This window comes from Acinonyx jubatus, chromosome D2 (assembly GCF_027475565.1).
Source record: "Acinonyx jubatus isolate Ajub_Pintada_27869175 chromosome D2, VMU_Ajub_asm_v1.0, whole genome shotgun sequence".
Lineage (NCBI taxonomy): Eukaryota > Metazoa > Chordata > Mammalia > Carnivora > Felidae > Acinonyx > Acinonyx jubatus.
The window spans coordinates 84,108,383-84,129,345 of NC_069393.1; the positions used below are offsets into that span (position 1 = coordinate 84,108,383).

The 20,963-nt window shown below is 56.8% G+C and overlaps 1 protein-coding gene across 3 annotated transcripts in view; it reads right to left on the reverse strand.

Annotated features, from left to right (window-relative positions):
• TCERG1L (transcription elongation regulator 1 like) overlaps positions 1-20,963 on the reverse strand; it is a 193,625-nt gene that overhangs the window by 68,430 nt on the left and 104,232 nt on the right. For all 3 annotated transcript variants that reach the window (XM_027063419.2, XM_053206888.1, XM_053206887.1), the window contains exon 5: positions 811-902. In XM_027063419.2, coding sequence (XP_026919220.2) covers positions 811-902 — 92 coding nt within the window. The remainder of the gene's footprint in view (positions 1-810; positions 903-20,963) is intronic.

Consider the following 20,963-nt stretch of genomic DNA (forward strand, 5'->3'; position numbering starts at 1 on the left):
CCCACTTACACCATTTAGCGCCGGCCCTAAGGATGAGAAGAGGCACCCGTGTCCATGATGGTCCCCCCGACCGTCCCTAAGGGGGGGAACCGGCAGGACAGCCCGTGGGTACAGGAGGGTTCGCAGGGCCGGCGGGAGCAGAGATGCACCCGTGGAGGTGAAGTCAGAACGTTCACAAGACCCTGGGGCGACCACAGGCCTCCGAGATACCTGACAGCTTGGAGCGAATGAAATTTGTGATTTTCAAAGACAGCGATAAAAGCTAATCCCTCGGGTCTTTCGTGGGAAGGTAAATGTGCTGAGCACATCCACGGTCAATCCTTAAAATGCCACTTGGCAGAGAGGCAGAGAGAAGGGCCTGAGACTGGAAAGTGTGGAGAAAAAACCGATGTGTGTGGGGCTTGACGCACACGAACTTTAAACATCCGGAAACAGGCTCTGGCTTTGCCCTGTGGTGTCCGTGGCCCTGCAGCCCTGTGGCGTCTGTGGCCCTCTCCCGAAAGTGGGCGCAGCACACCCGGGAAGCCCAGGTCACCACACGGAGCCCCGGCCTTGCGAGGCCTGGAGCCAGGACCCGAGGGGAAGGCCTGGCGGCTTTTACCAAAGCCCGGGGCACCCACCCCTCTCGTCCGTGATCTGGAATCCACGTTCTCGCTGGATTTGACTCCGCTTCACAGAGCAGACCCCAAAGCGTCAGCGAACGACAGGAGGGGGAGGGGTGAGGGGTAGGACCCGAGGGGTGCTCTGGGCCCGGTGCCTCTGACCCCGGGGTTCCGGCTTGCAGAGCACAAGCAGAGTCCAGAGACCAACCTTGTCTTCTCCGTCCCCGGCCCGGCTCTTCCTGTCCGCGTGCAGCATCAGGCCGGGAGGACAGGGCGCTCGGCCGCGCTCTCTGCTTTTATCTGTTGGACCAAAACAATTGCATTAGCATCCCATCTGTCACACCAATTTGGAAAAACAGGGACAAAAAGTGGCCTCGGACGTTCAAACTGGCTGCACACGGTGGACCTCCCGCAGAAAGGCCGTGCTGGCACAGGCCCTGACGGGGCCTTGTGACCAAGTCCCTCCAACGACGCTGAGCTCCCCGGCAACTCCATCGGAGCCTGTGCACCGGCCACAGCACTACTGGCCACAGCTGATGGACCAGGCCCCGGGGGGTGTGGGCTGACGGCCATAACCTGACAGACTTTTCCTCCTTGACGAGGAAAAGGGTCAACGTGGGGCCGAAGAACCGGGCTTTCTCAGGCTTTGGGGGCTGGTGGCCACGATGGGCCACCCTTGGCCCCCATCCTGACCAGGGGACGGGCGGGGCCCACGACGGTCACACCCCAAGTCACCACAGTACACGACCCCCACAGCACTTTGAAAAGTAGTCGTTTGCGGTGAGGGAGGGGGGGAAACGGCAAAAACACAGATTCTGGGTACAAGAACAGAGATTAGATTTCACCTTCTTCTAACATGTCCACTCAACCCTCAGACATTTGCAAGCGGGAAACAGGTGCAGTGAAACACAGCGAGACTAGCCACTGTTTTAATACTAAGGATTTTAAAAATCCCAAGCCACCTAACCACACGCCAACCTAACAGATTCATCCTGGAAGGGGCTTGAAGGTCAGGACCCCGGGGCTGCTGTCTGTCCCGAAGTTAGGAAGGCCCTGGCTGATGGTTCCCTGGGGAAGGGAGGAAGGCGTAGAAACAGCACCACTTCACACGTGTGTGTGCGTGCACGCGTATGTGCACACACACGCACAGAGCAGGGGCAGGGAAGGTCCCTGTGCTCGCAGGGCGGGGCAGGGAAGGGCGGGGCTGGGAGGCCAGGTGGGGCCACCTACCTCCACCCCACCTTCCTTACCCTGCTGCAGACTCTGGCTTCCTCTGCCGCCGATCCCGGCAAGGAGGCCACGGGAAGGGGCCACACGGGCGGGGACCCCTCGTGGGGCCCTGCATCTGTCCGCGGCGGGCGTCTACACCTGGAACCCTTGGGGCCACAGACCCGGGTCCTGCAGGGCAATCTGTCCCAGAGCCCAGAGGAGGTCAGCTCTGACCACCGGGCCCCGGGGCAGCCGTGACCACCAGCAGGGGACACGCGTGAGGGCCCGGCAACCCCCAATATGGGTCCACCTCCGGATCGGCCCTGGGGAGGAACCATCCAGCTTTCATTGAACTGGGAAACCGAACCTGAGTCAAGAACATTCCAAGCTCACGGGCAGCGGACACATTTTATTGTCGCTCACGGAGATAAGCAGAGCCCAGGGCCGCGCCGACACCTCCAGAACCCGTAGGGATTGCCGCCCAAGGCCCGTTTCTCGTCCAGGTGTGAGGAGCAGTGGGGAGCCTGGGCACCCAGGTCTCTGCGGGTCCACGCAGGCCTGTGCCGCCACCCGCACCCCCAGCCCCACGGCACGGAAGGCGGCGGGGCCTCACGTCCACGCAGAGGGAGCGGCTAAATGGGGGAAATGACAGACGCGGCAGCAAAACACAGCAGAAAGTGAGGCGCTGCCCGGGAAAGCGAAGGGGAGACAAGCAGGACTCAGTTTACCGAATGTCTCAGGAGGGTGGGTTTCTCACCCTGAAATCACAGGACCACTTCCGTCAGTGTTTTATGTCGTACGCGGGGATGACGCGTCCTCACGTTAATGATGCCTGATTCACCAGCGTCAACGTCAAAGCCCCTTCCATCCACACTTCCTCCGCAGCTGCGCACTCCCCGCTCTACTCCGTGGAGACCATCTGTGCGCAAAGACTCATGATCTAAACATCCGGCTACCTCAGCCATGTTGTCTTCCTCTGCTGGAACCAGCCAAGAAGCAAGTGCGGGCGATTCAGCTAGATCATGGGCACACTTTCCTGATACCCTGTCTCCCGCACCCATCCCAGGGGCCCCTGCCTGTAACAAGACCCCAGACCCCAGGGATCCCCATCTGGGCTGCAGCCCATGGCCCCTCGATCCGGCCACCCACCAACTGTGCTGGAGACGGGAGAGGGCTCGTCCAGGAGGTCTGGAGCCCCCAACTCCTCTCCCACCAGCAGCGGAGGAAACAGGGTTGGGAGACAGTGTGCAGCCAAGTCTGGGTGTGGGCGGGGGGATGTCTAGATGGGCCAGAGACACGAGTGGGCCTGTGTCAGGGGGACCGTGGAGGACAGGAGGACCCACGGACGGCGGGTGTCCCAAGGAGCCAGGAGACGGAAGCAGGTCGCCCACCTGCACTGCTTCTGAGCCCTCAGGGAACAGCGTTAAAGGGGCTCCCAGAGCCGCCAGGCGGGGCCCCAGACCCATGCTCCTTGTTGCGCGAGGGAGGCCACAGAGTGAGCTGAGCCCACCCTCCTGTGTCCCCGTAGAGACCCAGCCCAAAGCAGGCCTGAGGGGCAGAAAGACTCTGACTTGGAGCAGAGCCCCGCTCTTCGGTGATGGCCCGGGACTCCACCTGTTTAGTTACGGCACTGAGCCTGGCTTTGTGGCTAGAGATGAGGGGACGGAGCCAGGCCTGAAGGGGCCGTGCAGGGAGACGAGATCGGGTCTCATTGTGCATGACGGACTCCACGCCTCCCTGTGGTGTCTCCGCAGAAGGTCGCAGCACTCGTGAACCAGGATGCGCATCGCTGACTTCTCCGCGTGAGAGTAACACACACACCGTGGAAAGTGTGCTAGGAGACCTGACCGTGGGCTGGGGTTCGCCCAGCTAATCTCAAATGCAAGTTGCCTTACTGAGCTTTACTCCCTCATTATCTCAACACAGCATGAAAATAGCTGAAAATAGTTGATCTTGGTGAAAATCAGCTTCCGGAATCTGGCTTTGGAGGTAATGGATTTGCACGGCTCCCTGTGACTGGCTCTCTGAGGCCGGGGAGATCATTTCAAAGCCCCGCATCACAGCCCCAGACCCCAGACTCTGCGGGACACGTGCTCCCACAGAGTCTGCATCTTCCAACAGTCCTGGGTTTGCAGCCGCCCGCGGCACCGTGGGCTCTCACGCGTGATCGGGTCGGCGTCTGGGCCGTTCCGCCGTGGAAATGCTTGCTCTGCGGCTCCCCGTGGGCCACTTGTGGGGTCTGCTCTGACAGGTTCACGGACTCCCTGCTCTGGGCCTCTCCACAGACTCTGCTGATGTCATAAAACACTCCCCGGGGTGTCAGAGAGAACGAGTTTATGGAGGGAAATGTACCAGCCGTGACAGCAGGGGCACCGAGGCCCCCGGGCCCGTGCTGCGTTTCGCCCACGGAGGGAGGCGGGCGCTCAGAACTTTCAGGGCTACCTGCCTATTCATCATGCCCAGCTCCGCGATTTGAAGTGCTCTCAAATGGCCTGCGGCTCGATGTTCCTCCCGGCCGGGCTGAGAGGCGAGTGGGCCTGGAAGGACGGACGGAGGGAAGGTGTCTGCTGAAAATCCCCACGTCCGTCAACTGACAAGTAGTTATTTGCCGCTTGCGGGGAGTCCGCACAGCCCCGGTGCCGGTGGGGGAGGTGCGGGGCAAGTGAGGTGAGCAATCATACGTCCGTCAGGCTGACCCGAGGAGACCACGGAGGAGGACGCTCAGAAGGCGAGCAGTGGCGGTCATTTAATCCCTTGGAAAAAACCGAGGTTTCCGGCCCCAGATCAAAGGCAGCTCTCAGGGCACAGGATGGGGCAGCAGGCCTGCTGAGAGCTCTGCCCTCCATTCAGCAGACGCTACACATATTAGACAAAGCACTAGGCTTTTCTAAAAACATTCAAAACACTGGGTTGTTTTAATTATTAAAACGAACTGCAGACAAGTCAAAAGTGCCTAACTTCTCAAAAAGACACGAGAAACGTATCAGTATCTCCTCATCCACAGGAAAATTCTACATTCAGTCTAGTTCCAACTCAGTAAGTACTGACCTCTCTTGCTCTGAGGCTCTCCATCTACAAAATAAACTAACCGCCTGAGTGTCTTCCGGTCTGGGGACTCGAAGAGTCATCTCCATGCTGGGAACTCTTGGGGGTAGATGTCAAGGAAAGAGAAGTGACCTTGGGGGGGATGGTGAGAACAGTCTTTGGGGTTGCTGCTGGGGAGAAGGGCCAACTCTGGAAAATGGATTAACCCCAAGGAAGAGGGCAGGAGAGATAACCAACCGTTCCTATTCTGAAAGCCAGTAAGGACCTCTGATGGACGGTTCCTTTGGAACCCACCCTCTCCGATGGATTTGGAATTAAGTGGGAAGTCCCCTCGTAGGCCGAGGGACCCCTAACTCGCCCACGTCTCCCCCAGGGTGCCACGAGGTTGAAGGGGACCACGAGACATCCGGAGTCCTCCGGCTGTTGCAGACCATTGGCCGTACAGGAAGAAGATCCACATCACCGACCCACCACGCTCGCCGGCCTCAGCCTGCAGCATGCTGGACGTCAGCCGTGAGACGGGTTCAACAGAGGCCCACGGCGGGGGAGCCGTGCCTACACACAGGTGTCTCCTCCCAGTGGCCTCCGCTCCCGAGAAGCCTGTACATGCGGGTGTCAGGGGACAGACACCCCTGCAGTCACGGCGGCTCCGTTGTCTGTGTTTGCCACAGTCTGGCGACCTCATTTCCGCGTTTGAATGTTCTCACCTCCGAGAGCAGATAGTTCATCACGTGCAAACAGCAGTGTCTTATGGAGAATAATGGGTGTTATTTCCACCTTGCACACGGTCTCCCCACAAGCACCATCTTGAAATTATCTCCCCGACGCTCGAGCAAAGCAGGGGCGATCATCTCGTTTTACATGTAAGGAAAACAGACCAGGTGAGCCGTTTCCCAGGTTACAAAATAACCCATCAGGGAGGGCAGACTTGGTTTGTCAATTTAAATGGCATCGGGCTCCCCTGAATATCTGACAATAAAATAAGGAGAAAAGTGCAATTGATGGTTAAGATAATAAAAATGACAGACTCTGGCCTGTCGTACATGGTTCTAAATGAGGCTGGGAGAGCACGTTGGTTTTCAGAGTCTGCTTCCGGGGAACTAACGCCTCGAAGGGAGACCCCGCCCCTCCCCGGGAAAGTGGGGCTTCCCCTTGACTGCTGCCCCGTGGTGAGTCAGCAGGGGCCGCCGGTCCAGGGTGCCGACGGACAGACGGATGCAAGCAGGAGAGGCACGGACTCCAGAGGCTGAAAACAGGTGGGGTCCCAGCCTTGGCAGAGTGACGGGGGAGCGGCTGTGACGGCCTGGAACAGGAGGTCACTCCTTCCGTCCCTCTGCCCTTCATCGTGCCGCCCGCCCCGAGGAGCCCCTCACCCGGTCCCTATGGGCCTTAACAAGGTCACCACGGAAGGACAAGCCCTGCTGTGAGGACTGTGCGGAAAGGGCAAGGCCGGGCGGCTGCCCTCGGGTTCTCAACCCCCAGCTCAGGGGCCGGAAGGCGGAGACGGAGACCCAAGTTCCTGGGAACCTCCCCGCCGTGCCGGCAAGCTGGGCAGTCAGCGTGGCTGCGCACAGAGGAGGCAAAGGTGGGCGGTCACAGGGATCCCATTCTCCTGTCCCCTCCTCTCACCAGGGACACCCAGGCCGGGTCTCCCACCCTCTCAAGCCGCGTTACCATACAGAGTGGCCCCCACAGCCGGGATCAGGAGGCCACGAGTCAACGTCCCCGGACACCTGGGAGTGTGGCTGCCTGGGTGTGAAGACGAGGCTGCGAATGTCCACTCCCAGCAAGCCCACGCCCCGACAGCAAAGGCAGAAATCCTGAGGTTAGCCAAGTTTTGGCCGTTTGCTCAGAGAGTCTCATGGGGACGGAAAGACCTGGTAAGTGCCGGGCAGCGGAGCCTCGGAGACCGTGACCTGGAGCCTGCTCAGCGGGTACAGCATCGGGAGGCCGGGACAGCACGTGCAGGGAGGGCCTAGGGTGCAAAGGGTCATTCGAAGGGGCCAGGGGTGTCAGAAACCTGCTGTGTCCTGGCCCGCCTTCCTCTTCCCCCAGCAGAGGCTGCCACATGAGGTCTAAGGGCACCTTCTGGAACTCTGCTGCAACTGAAGACTATTTTCCTATAAATGGCAAATCATTTCTGAGTCCTTCTAAATTTTTCATGGGCAGTGATTCCCAGAGTTGACAAGCTGCAGAGAAAACTCATTTTCTACCTGTTTGTAACATCCTGGATCTCACTTTGCAGGAACAAAGGGTTTTAAAACACTCAGTTTAGAGGCCGTGAGCTTGGCTGTGACATGTTTTCACCCTGGTGACGGGTTTCTGTCCCCTCCGTCCCCCGCCAAGCTCCCACACCTGCACGTGCAGATTCTGCTGCTGGTCTGTGTGGGTGAACAAGGAGCTGATGTCACCCCTGTGGACATGATGGGTCATCCTCACCAGATGATTCTAGAATCCGAGCCCCTGCAGCTCTCTGATGAAGGCAGGCTTGTGATGGGGCACGCCCACCTTACAACGGGATTACGTGGAAGAGGCCAGGCTGTGGAATGCTGGTGGGGACAGCGCGGCTCCCCTGTGTCTGGCAGGAGGCAGAGAGGAGTGGGCAGTGCCCCTCTCGCCTGGACGTGGTATTCTGGCCCAAGGGGAGGTCGGGGTCTTCCAGAGGAATGGCTCCAATGCTGTGCCACGGCCGGAGACCTACTCCAAAGTCAGCGGGGCCCCGAGCAGAGCAGGTCGGCACCCGGGAGCATCTGTGTGTGGAGGGACTGGGAGGGCCAGTGCCCGAGCCACCTCGCTGACCCCAATGAACGTGTGTTCGGTGAGTGACCGAGTGACCCACAGGTGAGTCCCACACAACTTCAAAACCTATGTCCGGGGGCGCCTGGGTGGCGCAGTCGGTTAAGCGTCTGACTTCAGCCAGGTCACGATCTCGCGGTCCGGGAGTTCGAGCCCCGCGTCAGGCTCCGGGCTGATGGCTTGGAGCCTGGAGCCTGTTTCCGATTCTGTGTCTCCCTCTCTCTCTGCCCCTCCCCCGTTCATGCTCTGTCTCTCTCTGTCCCAAAAATAAATAAACGTTGAAAAAAAAAAAACAAAAAAAAAACACCTATGTCCGAAGCTATAATTATTATCCAAAAGTAAGGATATTAAAGGCAAGAGGGACACAGCGAAGGAGAATTTCCATGAGAAAGGAAGCTGCAAGCCCTCTGTCCGCTATGCGGTGGACTTTGCCACCAACTCGGACCAGGAAGAGGACAGGAACGGAGCAGGTGGAGACAGGGGTGTGGAGGGGCCTGTGAGTGGCACAGGGGTGACGTGGAGACAGGCAGCGTGGGGGGGAAAGAGGGAGAGGGACTCCTGTCACCCGCAAACCATCGTTTACGTCCCCTTGGGCTCCGGTAGAACGTGCCGCAAAAGCCCAGCGTGCGAGCTTTTCCAAAAAGCGCACCCGTTTCACAGTCCGGCTGCATCACCCTCGCAGCACCTACCGTCCGGGCCGTGCAGAGTGACGGCCTCGGAAGGCCGAGGTCACCGCTTCACTCCCTCCACGCGCACGCGGGCCGTTCCGCCAGACTGGCCCCGCGAGGTCACGGCAGTGCTGGTCACGGCGGTTGCTCCGGGGACGTGAGCTGCTTGGGTGTCCCCTGAGACGGACGCTGCCCCCCTCCGCGCACACGCGTGCACGGAGACAAGGCTGGTTTGGGGATGGCTTCCTAGCCGTCCCAGAGGAGAAATTCGCTGGCCACGGTCCCCTGCTCAGTTAGTAACTCTCAGGCCCACACGGCCGGAAAGGAATGGAAGAAAAGTTGTCTCTGTTAGGAAAGCCACGCATGCCACGCGCTGCTTCCGAAACACAGACGACATCTGTGAACGCTGCCCCAAAGCGCGTCTTTAGCGGGAGCCCCTCCTCTGGCCCCGAGGGCACAGCCCCACGTTCGCTTGCGTTCTTGCTTCCTCGGTGGGTCGGGGGCAGGGTGCGCGGTCCCACTCACATCCGCACGCCTTCCAAGGCCCCAGCCAACACCTGCTTCTGGGGCGCCGAGCGGGTGAGCAGGCAAGGGGCCCGGAGACATGACCCCACAAGGCTGCGGGGCCAACAGGCTTCCCCTTCTGCACCCCCGTCGAAGCGTTCAAGACCCACCCGTCTGTGTTCTTCAGTCTTTCACGAGGCCCGCACCCCAAACGGTAGCCACCCAGCCCCTCGGGCCTCTGGGGTCAAGCAGTTCCCCTTGTCTCTTCTGCTGACAGACCTCGGCCTGTGGCCATCTCTAACCTGACCAGCCTGTCCGTCTGGGACAGCCGCCCCCGGCCCTCCACCCTGAGCCCTTCTCAGGCCTCCTGGCGGTCTCCTCGGAGCTTTCACACACCCAGGGCCTCGGGCCCACCCCTGGACTGGCAGACCCTCGCCTCACCCCGGTGCAGGTTTCCCGGGCTAACGCAGGAAGGAGAAAGCTGGCGCGAGGCCCTCGAAGCGGCTTTGGAAAAGGCCGGCTCGCAGCGTGCACACCTCTTCCCGTCAGCCGAGCCGCGATCGATGTGAAAATGAGCCTCTTGTGGCTCTGGAGTGCGGCTTGAAAGGCCGGGGCTGAGTGTGCTTCCCGGGGCCTCGCCGAGAAGGCGGGGCTCCCTGACCTCGTGCACAGGACACCCTGCTCTCACAGGCTCTCGCCCGGATTCGGAAACTGGCCGTGGAGACACCGGGGCACGCGGTGCGGAAGCCCCCAGTCCCGCAGACCCGCTGCTAAGCACCCGCCTCGGCATAAATGCTCCCAGGTTGACGATCCGGTTTTCCACACTCGATGGCTCTCTTTTATCAAGTTAAATAACAGAATCAACAGATGGGACTCTGCTGCACACTCCAAAGAGCCACAAATTAATTGTTTAATGAGAAAACAAAGCCGTTCTGATAGAGCCGCGCAAAGCTCCGCATCGGACTCCAGTGTTTAATAGCTCAGATGTACTCGTGAACGCGTGTTTGTGTCCTGCAGGGACGTGCTCCCCTCGAGGGACAGGAGTCCAGCCCTATGGCAGCCAGTAAGTGTCATGCGTGGGGGCTCAGGGCCCCCAGGATCACACGGCCCCTGGCTCTGCCCACAGTAGGAACAAAGCAGGTCTGTGCGGGGTGAGCCAGGCCCACCCCGCACAGCAGGCCCACCCCGCACAGCCAGGCCCGCCACGACCCTGCGGCCCCCTGGGCTCTGAGCCGCACCTGCGGGTGGCCCGTGGCCAGGACGCTCTGTTTCCTTCTCCGGGTTGTGGAGACAATCCGTGCCATGACTACGGGCAGGACTGGCTTAAGTTATAAACAAAGACGCATCAAAACGTGGATCATTTCAGTCGGTTTTCAGACTTTTCTTTCAATTTGAGAATCGCTAAACAGGGGTATGAAGACTGAGTCCCTCAGAGCGCCCTGTGTCCTGGAGAGTGTGGCCCCTCCCTCCCCCAAAGGCCACAGGCAGCCTGGGGTCCAACCAGGGTGGACCCTGGTGGTGGCATCTCCAACCTCATGACCCTGAAAGTTCAGGCAAGGCCCCGCCCACCAATGGGGCCACCACGAACAGCTGGGGTCGGGGGTTCCCAGCAAGCAACCTCTTCCAATCCCAGGTTACTAAGCAAGGACCACACAACATACTCGATCTGGGTTTTGAGGTTCATGACAACTTTGCCAGTCTATGATCTACAGCAAGGGAACAGAACCCTAAACAATACAGCACCATGAGTTGGCGATAGTTTATGGGATGGTCTCTCCGTGAGGTCACAGCCCACACACCCCTGGGGGTCCCGCCACAGAGGGGTGGCCGCCATTTTCATCTCTGTGCCCCCGGACAGTGGTCCTCCCCAAAGACAAAGGGTTTACTGCTGTTTCTTCCTCTCTTGCCCCGAAGCTGGTGCCCGGCACTGCCCTGCTCTAAGCACCGCATGAGGTGTGAGGGGGAGCGAGGGACAGGAAGGGCACGTCTGAGGCCAGCGTGAACTTCGGCGGTCAGCGGTGAGTGGCCAACCGACGTGTCGCCAGGGCGCCTGGGGGAGGCCAGGCCAGTGGGGCGGGCAACTTGCACACACAGTGAGCACGGAGAGAGTCCCCAGGACGTTCCACGGAGACCCCACGATGGGAAGGCGTGAGGACAAGGGGGCAGGAGCACCACATGGAGACAAGGAAGAGCAGACGCAAGGTCCCGGAGCCAAAGTCTCCTGTGTCAGCTCCGACCCTGGGGCGGGGCGGTTGGAGGGGTGGGGCCAGCGGGGAGCCAGGCCCCCCACCGCCCAGCGGAGCAGTCCCCTCCCCACATCTGCACGTCCACGAGCATCAAGAGATGGAAAATGTGAGGACAGTGACTGGGGCCAACGTAGACAATGCTTTCAGGATACATCACGCGTAGAATGTTCCTGTTTCTGCACGTAACAAAAGTGACTCAGCTTTATTTTCACACTGAAAATTATTTGTCAAGCCCTCTAATTACTGTTCCTATTACTTCCCAGATAAAAGGAACCTCGAGGGGGGCCTACAACATCCGCGGCCGCGTTCTCACAATGCAGGAACCGAGTCTCGCAGCCATACGGTTCAAATACTGCCTTAACGCTGTGGTGATGCAGGCGCGGGTTATCTGAGGCTTCAGATGTTCAAACATCTCCAAAGCACCTTTTTGTAACCTTTAGTTACAAATGGAAGAGAAAGCGTGATTCAACATATGCATACTTTAAATTACATCATTAAGTTTTACCAAACGGGAACATTTCTGTAGAACGATGGGATCCAACATTAAAGCAATTGTAACATGATAGGGAGGTTTGCGCTCCGTACTTCTGGAACAGGAATCATGATCGCTGAGTGTGTCCAGTCATGGCCGGGCTGTGGCTGCAGGCTCAAAGTGGGTGTGGGGCTGGGTGTCTGGGTTCAAGAGCGCCTGCTGGCTGTATCTCCTGACAGGCCCTTCCGCGCTCAGCCCAGGAAGGGCACGGCGCCCCCCAAAGTCACTGCCCCGTGAAACTGACCGGTCTGCCCCCCCCCCCCCACTGCTCCGGGTCGGCCCAGCTGGGACTCCCCAGTCCTCCAGCCCCACCACAGACGGAGCCCGGCCTGGGAGGACAGAACTGCGCTGGGGCTCAGCGAGGAACCCCCTCCCCTTCCCTGGCCGAGGAGGCCCAGGAATCAGGGAGGATAGGGCAGCGGCTGACGCATCCTCAGGGACCAGACTGGACAGGGGCTCAGCACCCAGGCTGGGCCTGGGAATCAAGGCTCAGCTCAGCCACTTCCTACCCCGAAGTATGGGGACGAGGGGCGGAGGGCAGGCCGCCAAGGAATGTGCCCCTTTGGCGTGTGGATTATTTCGAGCCAAAGACCATCAAGGCCCAAGGAACAAGAAAGGCCGTTGATCTCCCCCTTCACTGCCCTGGGGAGTTTAAACAGGGGTCTGTACCAGGAAGACAGCTCTTCCCAAAGGTTTTTCAGAAGAAAGACTTCTCCTCACACAGCCCTGCAAACACCTGGGATTCCCACTCCCCATGAACTGTCCTCCCTTGGAAGCCGGACCCCACCCCTTGTCCTTAGCTCAAGGGGGCACGGAAGCCTCTACTGCCTGACGCTGGAGGGGCCTCTCGCGTCCTCGTGGGGCTCCGGTCCACACAGGATCAAATCTGTGTTTCTCCTGGTAATGTATTTTACGCCAATGTAACTGTTGGACGAGCCGAGAACACAGAAGGGGAGGTCTTCCTACTCTCCAGGGAGAATCCCGTCCCTTCCCTGAGTTTCAGTGTTCCCAACAGAATGGGACAAACAATGTTCGAGCTCTCCTATCAGAATACCACACGTCGAGGGGACTGCAACAGTTCCAGAGGCTGGGAGTTCCAGATCTAGGTGCTGGCGTTGTGGGGTCCTGGGGGAGCCTGGGCCTGGCCGGCAGGTGCCACCTCTTGGTGCGCCTTCACACGGCAGAGGAAGAGCGCTTTCTGGCGACCCTTCTTACAAGGGCACTGATGCCATCGGTGAGCGCACCCCCCCCCCCCCCCCGCCAAGACCACATCTAAAGCTAATGAGCTCCCAAGGGCTCCACCTTCAAAACCATCACCCTGGAGGCTGGGGTTCAACATGCGAGTTTGGGGAACACGGGCATCCAGTCCATACACAGCCACAGGGAAGATCCCGGTGACAGGCAGTCCTCGGCCACGGCCGGCATGCACGCAATGAGGTTCTAGCAGTTATGGTGGCAAAGTCATCCTAAAGCAGCTTCATCTGGGGTTGGGCGAGCACAAAGGACCCCTGTGGATCCGCAGCAGAGGGGCTCTCTGGGCCCCAGCTCCCCCCATGGTAAACTCGGGCCCCTTGGGCCCTTTGACAGATGCAGCCTGTATCTCCAGCAGGGTCTTTCAAACTTGTCGTTGCAACTATTCTTTTTTAAAAATTTTTTTTTCCAACGTTTATTTATTTTTTTGGGACAGAGAGAGACAGAGCATGAACGGGGGAGGGGCAGAGAGAGAGGGAGACACAGAATCGGAAACAGGCTCCAGGCTCCGAGCCATCAGCCCGGAGCCTGACGCGGGGCTCGAACTCCCGGACCGCGAGATCGTGACCTGGCTGAAGTCGGAGGCTTAACCGACTGCGCCACCCAGGCGCCCCGCAACCATTCTACCACAAAGAGTTTAAGGGAAACGTTGACAGCTCCTTTCAAATATATTGGGAAAGAGCACCCAATCCTCCCAAAGCATCCTGGCTGTACTAAAATGCAGCCGGGTATCAGGGCGCAGAAACCAGTGGTCCTCTGACGTAGCAGTGAGTCTAACCGTGCGCAGGTGCCAGCTTTCCCAGGCTTTGAATCAAGCCCCCTGCTGAATGTCCTAGACCCTTCCCCTGGCCCCGGGGCTCCTTGTGAGCAGACATAAGAAACAAGTCCTGAAGAATTTTCTCACGGGTCCTAATTGCTGCGTCCGGCACTGGCATCGTATGGCAGAGATGAAACACGTATCAAGGGGACATCACAAGACCGTGGGAGGGTGCCCTCCTCACCCGGCGTCTTTCTGGTCCCCGCACCTGCCTGGGGGTGGGGGTGGGGCGGGCACCGGCTGGACCCCATCACGTACATAAATTGAAAGGATTAGCATTTATTTAAAAAAAATGTCTTAGCTATAAATCATGATTTGTGATACATTCGTCCTGACCGAACTCATTTGCATGGTTTCAATGAACAGATACTTACCGGGGTGTATGCCCTGTGCACAAAAGTTGTGTTTCTCGTAACTCTATGTGCCTGAAACAGCAGGAGACAGTAAAGGACGGACGGAGGCCACCGCACATCCGATCGTGGTGGCCCAGCTCACGTGCCTGCTGCCCCAGCACTCGCAGTCAGCTTCTCCGAAGAGCTGATTCAGAGTCCGCTCGGACTCTGCGGTCGCATCTATGTGAAAATGCAGCCCTCACCTAGCTGATCTATGCTCACGCTTAGATGTAATAAAATGAATAGTGCACTTCTCATTACAGTTGATGAAACTAACTCAGACTTTCTAAAAAAACCCAACTTCCTTCAAGTATTTTCTTTATTTTCAGAAGGGAAGTTTTTCCAGTCATTTGATACAAATGGCTTTAATTAGTTTGAAGGCAAACATAACCTTTAACAAATACAGGCTGGGGATCGCTCGTCGTGTGCTGAGGGATTAAAAAACAGTGCTGCGCGCACAGTGATTTGTGATGTGAGCCTGTGTGATCTGACTCGGTGGCGTCAGAGTAAACCCCCGTCCCCCGAAAAGAATGATCCCCCCCGCCCCCACGGAGGCCACGGGAAGCCGGCCCATCTGCTCACGCACACAAACCCAGTTTTACAACATGGGGCGCCAGGAGCAGGACACCCAGCGCATCTGTGTTCTGCGCACTCTGGTGGCCTGAAAATCAGACTTGCGCTGCCTTGGAGAATGGTAGATGCCTTCTAAGGAACCTGCATTTTTAATGACTTTCTTGTAAAGGTATTAAAAATGAAAAACAGTTAATCCTACTCTTGGCATGGAACACGTGGTAAAAGGAAACCTTCATCTCGGAAATACTCAAATGAAGTCTTGAGTCGACCTTCCCCCGGCTCCCCGGGGCAGGTACCACAGCGGGCAGCTCTTCGTGGACTAGAATCATTGACCAGCACATCTACTGCACGTCTGACCGTGGACCCTTTCAGTGGCACCCCCTCCTCTCAAGACAGACTCGAATCCCCTCCCTTCCCCTTCAGCATCTTGTTCTCTAGGAGCCCCCGCTGCCTGAATCCCTCCCCAGAACAAGGGTTCCAGTGCTTTCCACACCTGCTCCGCGCAGAATGCCTTCCCCACCCCTCCCCCGCACACAGCTCAGCTCTCCTCCTCCCTGCGACTGTCCGGGACTCTCCACAGTGAGCCGACTTCCTCGCTCTGCCCTCCGCTCTATTTCTCACGTCTTTACAGATTGTACTAAAATTGTTGGCTAATGAATCTCTCCTTCTTGGGAGATAAACTCCCAAGGCAGAAACCATGTCTTAGCATTTTTGTCCATCATGCACCTGCACGGGAACTGGGGGTTTCACGGGGATCACCCAGCTCCGTTAGCCAAAGTGACTTTTCTACCTCAGTGACCATTCCTTCTCTCTGCATCTGGCCAGGCCGGGCTGCGGGCTTTTCCATCTCACCCGCTATCCGTGCCTGTGTCTGTGTCTGTGTCTGTCCCTGTCCCTGTGTCTGTGCTTGTGTCTGTCCCTGTCCCTATGTCTGTTTCTGTGTCTGTGTCTGTCCCTGTCCCTGTGTCTGTGCTTGTGTCTGTCCCTGTCCCTATGTCTGTTTCTGTGTCTGTGTCTGTCCCTGTCCCTGTGTCTGTGCTTGTGTCTGTCCCTGTCCCTATGTCTGTTTCTGTGTCTGTGTCTGTCCCTGTCCCTGTGTCTGCATCTATCCCTGTCCCGGTGCCTGTCCCTGTGTCTGTTTCTGTGTCTGCGTCTGTCCCTGTCCCTGTGTCTGTTCCTGTGTCTTTGTGTCTCTCCCTGTGTCTGTGTCTATCCCTGTCCCTGTGCTTGTGTCTGTGCCTGGGCCTCTGTCTGTCCCTGTATCTGTCCTGGATGTTACTGTTTCCTAGAATTTGTCTCCCTTTCTGCCTGACAGCCCTTGTCCTCTGTGCAGTAGAGAACGCCAGTGCTCCTGTCCTCTGCAAAGCCTTCCCATAGATGGCTACACAGAGTAAAGACCTTATTGTCCTTCTGTATTTTCAAATATATATATTCCTATTCTAGCATATCACATTTAAATGACTCATTTCATGTCTGTGAGCTCTCCGAAAACAGAAGCCATGTCTTTTAATCTTTAAATCTACTTTAAATCAACTGTGTGATGGATGCAAAATAGATGCTTAATGAATGCTGGATGGCTGATTACATTTGTACTCAAATGAATGAACAACCACCCTCTGGAAGAGAGAAGCGGGCTTATCCATCTGCCCCCTCCTGTGTGCAGAGCAGTCAAACAAAAGAGAAACAGATCAGCAAATAAACAAGAAACTGGACACAAAATTCTGCAGAAGCCAAGGCAGCTAGTGTGGGGATTCTCCATTCCAGAGAAACACCGATCGTTTACAGGTCCCACCACCGAATGGCTACCTCCCAGCACACCCAAACTCCAGCAAGATCTGCCTCTGGACGCTCCCTGAGGAGACCGAAGTCGTAGTCAACTTTGTACCGGCTGACTCTGAAGGCCGAACGGGCAGCCCGGGGCTGCCAGACACCTGAGCACGTCTGCGGCACGAAAGAACGAGGCCACCCGTGGGACACAGGTCGGGGGGCAGCGGACCTCACGTAACGGAGGAAAACGTGAGTGTTCTTATTAGGGTCTGCTCATGCTTTGCATGGCGCCCTCAAAGGGGGTTAAGAAACTGCTGTATCCATGAAACAAGAACAAAATGCTGCCAAAAATAACTCTCAGAAAACATAACTAATCCCTGGGAACAAATATATAAAGGCGCTAATACACATTATATTCTATTACATATAGATACACACACACACACACACATATATATATATATATATATATATATATATGTATATATCTTTCCTAGTATATTTACATATACTTCTATTCCAGCTTACACCTATATGTGTAATACAGATATGACTTCATATTAATATATGTGTATATACATAAGAAAGACCATATTAACTATCTCCAAATAGAGAAGAATGTGATCGAGACTTTTAAAAAAGACAGAAATGTGACCTTGGGTTTGGCAGTGGGTTACTGGCTAGGACACCAACAGCATGAGCCACAAAAGAAAAAAACTGATAAATTGTACCTTCTCCAAAATGAAAAACTTGTATGCATCAAAGGACAGTGTCAAGGACGTGACAAGAGCCACGGGATGGCAGAAGATATTTCCAAATCACTTCTCTGAAAAGGGTTGAGCATCAGAATATACAAAGAACCATTACAACTTAACAAGAAGACAACCCAATTCAAACGTGATTTGCTCAGAAGGCCCCAGACCTGCCCGCCTCTCGGCACTGGGAGCCCCGCTGGCACCCTTCCCTTGCAGCCCGCAGCCTCCCTGCACCCTGACATGCGCTCTGGCCCCCACAATCACGCACGCCCACCAGACACACACCACAGCACCACGGGTAACCGGAAGGACGGGCCAAAAGCACTTTGGATGGAGGACCCGTGTCCCTTAATACAGACGACAGTGACTTCATTGACGGCAGGGCGTGCCGGTCAAGGACGCCATCACCCCCACCCAGCCACCCGTGCAGGAGGGTCTGACGCACGGAGGGGTGAGGACGGGAGTGGCAGGTATTGGCTAGGGCTCATCCAGGGCTGCTCTGGACACTCCCGTCGTCTGATGTCCAGGGGGCCCGGCCGTGAGCATTCGGTCTGGTGCTCCGCTCTGCTGATATTCAACCCCATGGCCTTGTTAAGGACTGGCCCTCATCCCCACCCCCCCACCCCTGCTCAGTGCTGGGTGTTTGCTAGGAGGAGGTGTGTGTGCCCTGCGTTCTGTTCATTCCACAAGGAAAAATTAAAGGCCGAGATAATCTGCCCCTTGCGGGTCTCCTCGGTTCTCCCTCGAATTTCCCAACTTCCTTCCGCCCCCCTCCCCCATCACCCATCTGCCAGAGACAAAACAGCCCTGCGTGGGATGTCTGGGCCACGTGAGCGCCCCTGCGGGCCCATGCAGCACCTCTACGAAGCGCTGGGTCCCGCTGCCACTTTGGGGCACTTGGGGTGAGCCCGTCAAAAGAAGGGGGAGAGCCACAAGGTCCCCGGCAGAGGGCAGCGCCCCACGCGGCCCGCACAGCCACTGCCCCTTCCTGGCTGGTCTCCGGCCTGGAGGGGAATCGGTCTGGAAGTGAGTCAACGTACGCTCTCCTCCTGGGAGGCATCGTCTCCGCTCCGACCCCAGCACACACCTTCACCGCCCACCTCCGGTGCAATTAGAGCCCTGAGCTCACGGCTTTTGACAAGAAGGAGGACTCGGCAGTCCTGGCGGTTAATTGGCGGTGTTATTTATGGGCGTTGAATGCTCCTGAAGTTCCCTGGCCGTTTCTGATGCAATTAGCTTCACTGATGGCAAGGTTTATGAGTTGAAATGGTGGAAATCTAAGTGCCGCCTGATACAACAGGACACGATAAAATATGGGCACACGCTGCCAGTTTCCACGCAGAACATCGAGACAACGGGCTTCAAAGTTTTTACGGGAAGATAAAAGATGCCTCTGGCTCAACTACCGTATCCACACTGGAGACATACAGACCACAGCCAGAGGGCGACGAGCCCCCGAAACACAAGGCAGATTGCACTTGTAGCCAGCCCCGCATCTAAGTATCACAAAAACAAATCTGAATTTCTGTATTTCGGTGACTCCTACATTCAGTAACGGGCACATGATTCACGTTAATTCAGGACAATTATTGCAGAAAACTCAAAAGACGTTTCACATAAATGCTTAGTTTCGACTTCGAGTGTTTTGCATGTGACAGTTACATATGCACGCGTATGCGGGACCTGATTCTCTACCTTTCTTTTTTAAATCAACTTAAGTGTTAATAGATAATTACCCAACGCCTAACTATTCAAATTCCAAACAATACAGAAGAATATAATGGGAAATAGCTCCCTTCACTCCTCACCCCAGACACACAACTGTCTTTGGAACCAGCGGGTGTCAGCCCTGTCTTCTGTGAGCTTCCTTGGGTGTTCCGTGCATTTACACACGAATACGAGTGCACCTGCTTTCTTTTTGTTTCTGTACACAAACATACAGTCACACATACTTGCGTTGTGCCTTTTCCCTCAAATCTAATAATGTATGTATGTTTGAGATCCAGGTAAAGAAAGTCTGCATTACCCTTGGGAACAGCTCTAAATAGTCACTGTATGGATGACTGAAGTTGCATAGCCCTCCCTCCCTCCCCATTCCTAGGTGCTCTGCATGAAAATTAGCGGAACCTGCTAATTTTTATTGTGTTCTATTGTTTTGGGCATGAAGATTTTTCCAGTCTTTTGCTATCACTGCTATTATTGACCCCGCAGGTAAAGCCCCAGAGGCCAGTGGCTGGGTCAGAGGCCACGGTCTCTGTGATTTTGACCTTTGCCGAATTGACCATCCCATTTCTCATTTTTAAAAAAATTTTAAATGCTTATGTTATTTTTGAGAGAGTGAGAAAGAGAGAGAGACAGAGTGTGAGCAGGGGAGGGGCAGAGAGAGGGAAACACAGAATCTGAAGCAGGCTCCAGGCTCTTAGCCTGTCAGCACAGAGCCCTATGTGGGGCTCGAACCCACAAACCCTGAGATCATGACCTGAGCCAAAGTCAGATGATTAACCAACGGAGCCACCCAGGCACCCCCCATTTCTCATGTTAATCAGTGACCACACCTCCCACCGCGGGGAGTGCCTGGCTGCCTGGCTTCCTGGCCACACGATGGGGCATCAGGTGCCCCCTGGGGCCAGTGGGAGACATGATGCTTGTCTTAAGAGAGAGCACTTGACTTTGTTTCCTCCATTGAACAAATGTTTGTGGAGAACCTCCCCGAGGGCCGAGTGCCAGCCACAGTTCTGATGCTGCCGGGGAGCGCACGGGGAGCAAACCACATGAGATCCCCTGCCCCCCGGACGTCCGCTCTGATGCAGACAGACCTGGCATCATTATGACTGTGGACAGCATGGCCCCCGGACATCCATTCTGTGGGCAGCACCTTCCACAGCTGAAAGTTTGCCGTTCCAGCCCTTCCTGCAGCCAGCGGCCCCGCACACACAGACACACACACACACACACACACACACACACACACACACACACACACGCTGTTTTAAGATCAAAGGGCAAAGAGAGCTGATGGTGGAACCTGGCAGACGACACACCCATGTTGCTAAATCCGACCCCCTCGACATTTTTGCTGCCCCTCTTCCTGGGGTCCCTGCCAGCAGCAGAGACCCCCCACAGCCAGGACCTCTGGTGTCCGCAGATGCTGCCTACGTTCCCGCTGGCCCAGGTGAGTTTCGGGGTCAAGCGGCTGGGGACCTGCCCCAGCAAGCACGGGGACGGTGGTGAGACGGGGAGCAAGTGAGTCCTCTTGTCACATTGGCAAACCTCCCAGGAGCCTGGACCCCTGAACGGTAAGCCGGGACCACAGCCTGTCCGTCCTCACGGGGCAAGCGGTGTGGCCGTCCTCCTCACGTGAGCTGCACATCTCCGCTCAGAAACCACAGCGGGACGCCCACAGCAAGGCCTATCATCCGAAATGCTTAGGCCCCTGTGAGTACAGCCAGAACCCGGCTTATGAAATCAAGCTCACATTGAAAAAAGGAAATCCCTGATTTTCAAGGTTGATTAGAGTTGGGAATCCCTTCCTGAAATGGGCGCCAGGAATGCGAGCTTATTCCTAGGGATGTTCTCCCAGATGGTCTTGCAGCTCTGCTCCTCCCATGGCTTCCGTGGTAGGGGTGGGGTGGGGGCAGCACAGGACCAAGAGGAACCCCCTGCCTGGTCCGGAGCGTCCATCAGAGGGCTGTGGTCCCACCCGTGCCACCTGAAGCTGCCACACAGGCAGACACGCCTGCTGGGTGCAATGATGCTGAGGGCTCTGCCCAACGGCACAGGCATTCTGGAAAGTTCTGCCTTGGGGT